The 7,131-nt window shown below is 45.5% G+C and overlaps 1 protein-coding gene across 1 annotated transcript in view; it reads left to right on the forward strand.

Moving 5' to 3' along the window:
• Nucleotides 1-7,131, forward strand: part of LOC107295122 (inositol 1,4,5-trisphosphate receptor type 2-like) — a gene marked incomplete at its 5' end in the record, with an annotated part of 19,919 nt that extends 12,788 nt beyond the window's left edge. The window contains one exon of the mRNA XM_015824420.1: nucleotides 7,078-7,131. Coding sequence (XP_015679906.1) covers nucleotides 7,078-7,131 — 54 coding nt within the window. The remainder of the gene's footprint in view (nucleotides 1-7,077) is intronic.

Here is a 7,131-nt window from a genome sequence, read left to right on the forward strand (position 1 = left end):
TAATAATAATAATAATAATAATAATAATAATAATAGTAAAGTTGGAAGGGACCTTGAAGGTCATCTAGTCCAACCCCCTGCTCAGGCAGGAAACCCTATACCATTTCGGACAAATGGCTGTCCAGTCTCTTCTTAAAAACTTCCAGTGTTGGAGCATTCACCGCTTCTGGAGGCAGGTTGTTCCACTGGTTAATTGTTTAAACTTTGAATATGGGTGTTGGCCATAGAGATGGTTTGCTGTGGTGGCTTGGTGTTCTTGCCCTGACCATCACTATCCATTGAATCATTTACCCTTTTTAAGAACGATTCACAATTAACGTGTTTTCAGAATGTGGAAATCAATTACAATCACAGAGAAGAGGGGTGGTGGTGTCAACCTATTCTCCAAAGCATCTGAAACCAGGACAAGAAACAATGGAGGGAAACTAACCAAGGAGAGAACCAACCAAGAACTACAGAGAAATTTCCTGACAGTGGAAACAATCAATCAGTGAAAAGGTTTACCTCTGGAAGTTGTGGGTGCTCCATCACTGGAGGTTAACAAGAAGAAATTGGAAGCCATTTGTCCAGAATGGTATAGGATCTCATGCCATGAGCAAAGGGTTGGACTAGAAGACCTCCAGGGTCCCTTCCAATCCTGTTATTCTATGTTCTATTTATGGAGAACATGGACCAGGTTGGTTGGAAGGAAAGGTATTTCTAAAAAAATGTTATTCCGTGCTGTTCAAAATAAGAATTATTATTTCAAGCTATTCAAAATAGGAATTTCAAGAGCTAGTTGGTCTAATGCAGGGGTAGGCAACCTTGCCTCTTTTATGACTCGTGGACTTCAACTCCCAGAATTCCTGAGCCAGCATGGCTCAGCTTGAAAACCTCTCCCTTTCCCCTCAGCATGGCTGGCTCAGGAATTCTGCGAGTTGAAGTCCACCAGTCATAAAAGAGCCAAGGTTGCCTACCCCTGGTCTAATGGTTAAGGCACCGGGCTAGCAAGTGGGAGATGGTGAGTTCTAATCCTGCGTTAGGCATGAAAGCCAGCTGGGTGACTATAGGCCAATCACCAAGAGATGGTTAGTTCTAGTCCTGCCTCAAGCATGAAACCCAGCCTGGAGGAGGAAGGTGTGTTGTATACCTTTACCACCTTGAGTTCTTTGTAAAAATAATTCAGGTTGGATACAAATAAATGTTCAGAAGTTATTTCCAAAATTCAAGGAAACATTAAGGCTCAAAGTATCCGGTATCTTGCATACTGGAAACACATTTGTTCCATGCACGAGTGAAATCTATAGAAGAATTCATTAGGAAAGGGGTTGAATGTAGGGAACTGCCAAATTATAATGCTCCTTGATAAATCAAGGAGACATCTACAGCTAGAATAATAGGGAGTGTTTTGCTTGTGGCAGATAAACAGGAATGTAACATTCCTAGCAGAGAGGGAGAGATGGAAAAAGTGGAGACGGAGACCAAACTGATCAAAGACTTGAGGCCCTTGTTTCTGAGAAAAAAAGTTAGGATGTTTTAGACATTTTGGCTTGGATGTGAATAAAACACAACGGAGTTGTATAAAATCATCCATGGCATGGTGAGCAAACATCAACCCTGTGTTTTCTAGGCATTTCACGGGCTTCAAATGGCTAGCTGCAGAAGCTGAAGTGGAGAAGCATAACCAAAACATCAAATGATTCGTACTTTAGTGGAACTTGCCTTTGAGGTCACCACGAAGTTCTCGAGAACATTGCATCTCCCGTTAAGAGTTGCTTGCCACCAGAAATGAGCTTGTAGACAAAGTAAATGAAGATGCTGCCTGTTCTTTGGAAGGACTGATTTTGAAGCTGACACTCAAAAGACTTTGGCCACCAAATGAGAAGAGAAGTGACATGGGAAAGATGGAAAGCAAAAGAAGAAAGGGACGGCAGAGGAGGAGATGGTTAGATGGTCATTGATGCAACAAACATGAATTTGGGCAAACTCCAGGAGACGGTGGAGGACGGGGGATCCGGGTGTGCTATGATCCATGGGGTGGTGAAGAGTCAGACACAACTTAGCGACTTAACAACTTAGCAACAAAAACAGAAGGTGGTCTCCATCCGCATTTTCAAACCACTAAACCGGGGGTTTAGACAATGGGTGCAGTGACAGCCTGAAGCTTATTAAGCTAATCATAGAGAAGTGATATATTGCTTGCTTAACTTTACTTCTTGGATTATTGCTTCTTCCCAGCATTTGACCAATCTGGGTCCCTCCATGCGAATGCGCTGCTGTGCCAGGCTTTACAGAGGGATAAAGCATGTTAGTGAATGGAGAAAAGCAGAGAGCAGAAGGCTAAATTAAACCTTTATGATTAGCTTCATAAGCTTCAGGCTGTCACGGCATTCTTTGTCGAAGCGCAGGGGCCATTTTCAACCAGACTAATCAGGATATCTACAAGAGGGCAGAATTCCAAAACAACAGGAGACAATTAGTAGATGTGTGTCCGTCTTCTCTGCTACTGAGTCTTGTTGACATTCATTCCAGATGGAACCGATGACTTAATTACTGAAAACATTCTCTTTTTAATTTTAAACGAGCTGGCTTAACTCCAGCAAAACAGGGTGTTTGTGAATATCTACTGGAGAGAGAGAGAGGGGGGGGGGCTGGAGACACAAAGCACCAGACAAAAAACAATGGATGAAAACTAACCAAGGAGAGAAGCAATCTGGAATTAAGGAGAAACTTGCTAACTGTGAACAATTAACCCCTGGAACTGCTTGCCATCAGAAGTTGTGGGTGCTTCATCGCTGGAGGTTTTTAAGAGGAGTTTGGGCAGTCACTTGTCTGAAATGGTATAGGATCTCCTGCTTGAGCAGGGGTTGGACTAGATGATCTCGACGGTCCCTTCCAGCTCTATTCTGATTCTGGACCATGGGAAGAAGACCTTAGTTTGATAGCCACTTAAATACCACCAAATAGCTTAAAGCCTGTCAAACCTCAATTACCAGGATCTCAAGATCTTGGGGGGGGGGGAGGGAATCTTTTCAGCATAAAACCTATACAGAGAACAACTTTAAGGACCTAGTGGCTTAAGTCCCAAATCTTCTAAATTAAGGATTTTGATCTTCACAGTAATCAACCAAATGTTTCTGGCAGTGCTAATAATACTTTCCTACTTATCTCTCCCATTACTGTTCTAGAGCAATGTACTCTACTCTATAGTCTTCTCAATGACAGCTAGCTCTATGGTTAGTTATCATGATCAGTAGCCACGGATAGCCTCCTTTTCCAAAAGAGACTTAATGCATACTTGGGTCTGGTGGTCTTCCTTGCTCACAGGTTCTGGCAAGCCCAGAGTCTCAGCTGTTCTGCCCTCTCCCTCAACAGTTCTCAACTAGATGATTTATATGTTATTTTGGACTAAGATGAAGCTGGACAGCTTCCTAGACCATCTCATCACTGGAACTGGATAGGGAGGAAAACTCTGTTTCTTCCCTGTGGCTTTAAACCTACGGCTAAGTTTAACTCCAGATGAATTTTATAACCAATGGCTCCGAAGACAGTTTGCCCTGCAAATAAGAACTACTCCGATTTTTAGCTCTCTCCGGAGGCCATTACAACTCCCTGGGTCGTGAGAACCTTTAATAGCAATTCCAGCATCTACGTTGCCTGGTTTTCAAGATTTGGTTTTTCTTTCCATCTTCCAGATCAGACATGTCAAACACAAGGCCCGGGGGCCGGATACGGCCCGCGAAGCGGTTTCATGTGGCCCGCGAAGCCATCCTGGAAACAGTGAGGGAACGGCCCCCGCTGCCTTGGCCCTGGCCCAGGCCAGCCGGGAGCCAATCTACAATTTTGTGGTGGCCATCTTGGCACTTGCCCCGGTGGACCATGCCTTGGCACTTGCCCCGGTCCCACCCCCTTCTGCCAGAGTCCCTCAGATCTGTCCCACTCCTGCCCAGGCCCCCACAGGCACCCTTGATCCAAATGATGTAGAGCTGGCCATGCCCACCCAGTAGACCACACCCACTCCATCCACGCCCACCCAGTAGGCCACACCCATTCTGGCCACACACACCCGCCACCCCTGAGGGCAACCGCAATGCTGATGCGGCCCTCAGTGGAATTGAGTTTGACACCCCTGTTCCAGATGATCTCAATAACATTCCCTTAGAAAATGTCCACCTCCAGATCTTTCTATCCCCGGACTGTTTTTCTCCATGTATCAATAACTGAGAACAGATTTGCAATAAATCCATTCGGAATAAGTAAGAGGAGATTTTTAAACCACTCCCACCATCCAAAATGTTCACAGAACTTCCAACTTCGTTGGGACTCTATCCTTTCAGAGGCACACGGGAAGATCTGCTTGTTTTCACAAACAGTTGATCTCAGAATATTCACGAATAAAGCTTCATTTTTGTTCTAAGTGAACAACGCGTGTCCGCTGTCAACTTTCCAATTAATAGAAAGTTTTCTTCCACTCTCCCACACATTACTTTCAAAACCTAATATATATATATATTCTCCTGCCTTCTGAGATGTTACGTCTTCCATCCCAAAAAGTCCATCGGGTTGAACATGTTCTCTTCCAAAAAGGACATCGTCTCTCCCCCCCAAACCAGTCATGAGGCCCAGCGCTGGACTAATCAAGAAAAGAAGGATTTTTATTTGAAATAAACACAACTAAGTACCTGAAAGAATAATTTAGCAACCACCGACGGCACAAGGCCGAATAATCTGTAATCGGTTGGAGCAAACCAGGAAGGCAGAGAGAAGACTGAAGCAGGTCACTCCAACTCAAGCAGGCAATGTTGGACAGAAGTGAAGTTATTCTCCAGGGCTTTCTAAGCCTGATCTCACATTAGCCTTGCCTGGCCTCATGAAATCTCCTTTCTTCAAATTCTGACTTCCTGGGGAAGGAAGCAACCCACCACAACTCTTCTTCGAGAATCAAGAAATTACTCGCTTCTCCTGGATCTCACCCTTCGCTCAGCCTGGAGAGGACAGTGCCAGTGCCTGTGCCTGAAGGTAGCCACCAAGAATTAAGAAAGCAACAGGCACCAAGGGGGAGAAGGCTGTTCTATATGCATTTCAGAAGGAAGGAAGGAAGGAAGGAAGGAAGGAAGGAAGGAAAAGAAAGAAACAGAAAAAGAAAAAGAAAAAGAAAAAGAAAGAAAGAAAGAAAGACGGAGGGGAGGGGAGGGGAGGGAAAGGGAGGAGATGGGAGGGGAGGGGAAGGAGGGAAGGGAGGGAGAGGGTAGGAATGAAAAAAGGAAAGAAGGGGAGAAGGAGGAGGAAGGGGAGGAGGGAGAAAGAAAGAAAGAAAGAAAGAAAGAAAGAAAGAAGGAGGAGGGGAGGGAAAGGGAGGAGAGGAGAGGGGAGGGGAGGGAAGGAGGAGAGGAAGGAAAGGAGGAAGGGAGGGAGGGGAGAAATGAAGGAAGGAAAGAGAAGGGGAAGGGAAAGAGGGAGAAAGAAAAAAAAGGAGGGAGGAAGGAAGGGGGAGGAGGGAAAGGGAGGAGGAGATGGGAGGGGAGGGGAAGAAGAGGGAGAGGGTAGGAATGAAGGAAGGAAAGAGAAGGAGAAAGGAGAAAGAGAAAGAAAGAAAGAGAAAGAAAAAAAGAAAGAAAGAAAAAAGAAAGAAAGAAAAAGAAAAAAAGAAAGAAAGAAAGAAAGAAAAGGGGAGGGGAGGGAAAGGGAGGATAGGAGATGGGAGGGGAAGGAGGAGAGGGAAGAAGGAAAGAAGGAAGGAAGGAGGGAAGGGAGGGAGAGAGGAGAAATGAAGGAAGCAAAGAGAAGGGGAAGGGAAGGAGGAAGAAAGAAATAGAAAGAAAGAAAGAAAGAAAGAAAGAAAGAAAGAAAGAAAGAAAGAAAGAAAGAGAAGGAAGGAAGGAAGGAAGGAAGAGTATTTGGCCAACTGCATATCGTATACTTACACAGAATGAACATTAGAACAGATTCAAAAGCCAGAAGCATAAACGGAGGTTTGGCAAAGGCATGTTTACAACTGAGCGGCCTTCAGCGGTTGTTCCTCGCTGACCCCCTTCCACCACCCCCTTTCTATTCCCCCCCCCCTTGCTAGTATTTAAAAACACATTCTGAACAGAAGCCTGTAGCCAGGGCTGAGAATGGCTGGGAGGGGAAGGGTTGAAGCTGACAGCTCGGTTGTAAATATAGAACATAAAGCACGGAGCCGTTCTAAGCCAACGGGCAGACCTCGTACCCAGATCAGCAGTGTCCACACGTCGGAGGGAAGGAAGGCTGGCACGCTGGCATTTGATGGCCACTCAGTTATTCCGGCAGCGCTCCAAAGAGCTTCCCACGCAGAGCGGCAGGCTGCCAACCACGATCATGTGAAGGCAGAGTCCAAAGGGGCGGCCGTCCCTGGCCAGGGTCCTAGGGTGGGGCTGCTGCCTCCCTCACCCGTCCCTCCAAATGTTCCTTTTGGTTTTATGGCTTAGACTTAAGATTTGCGCCCTTTTATCCAATCAATCAGAATAGAGCTGGAAGGGACCTTGGAGGTCTTCTAGTCCAACCCCTTGCTCACGCAGGAGACCCTACATCATTCCAAACAAACGGCTATCCAATCTCTTCTTAAAATCCTCCAGTGTTGAAGCGCCCACAATTTCTGGAGGCAAGTCGTTCCACTGGTTAATTGTCCTCACTGTTAGGAAATTTCTCCTTAATTCCAGGTTTGCTTCTCTGCTTGATTCGTTTCCCTCCATCGTTTCTTGTCGGGTGCTTAGGAAAATAAGTTGACCCCCTCTTCTCTGTCGCAGCCCTTCAAATACTGGAATACAGGAATACTGTCCTACTTTTCTCTAGAGTGGTCATACCCAATCCCTGCAACCATTCTTCATATGTTTTATCCAACAAAGAAATTCTTCTTGGAAACCCACCCCCCATTAACCAAAGTTGATAGGGCATGGTAGGACACAGATCCCCAAAGAGGTTGTGGGACTCCTGGTGCCTTTTTGAGACCCTTGTTGCCTGAATCCAGGTCTTCTCGTGTTTTCCTGAGGTAAATTTGTTGGATTCCATAGCCAGCTGCAAAAACTGATATTTATCTATACTGTTCCAAGTTTCAGTTATGCCCTTCTTGGCTTGAAGGCCACATCTCATGATGGAATTGTCAACAGTGAGGCCTTCGAATTTGATCTATAA

Source organism: Protobothrops mucrosquamatus, unplaced genomic scaffold (assembly GCF_001527695.2).
Source record: "Protobothrops mucrosquamatus isolate PMUCROS unplaced genomic scaffold, P.Mucros_1.0 scaffold2229, whole genome shotgun sequence".
In the NCBI taxonomy this organism is placed as follows: domain Eukaryota; kingdom Metazoa; phylum Chordata; class Lepidosauria; order Squamata; family Viperidae; genus Protobothrops; species Protobothrops mucrosquamatus.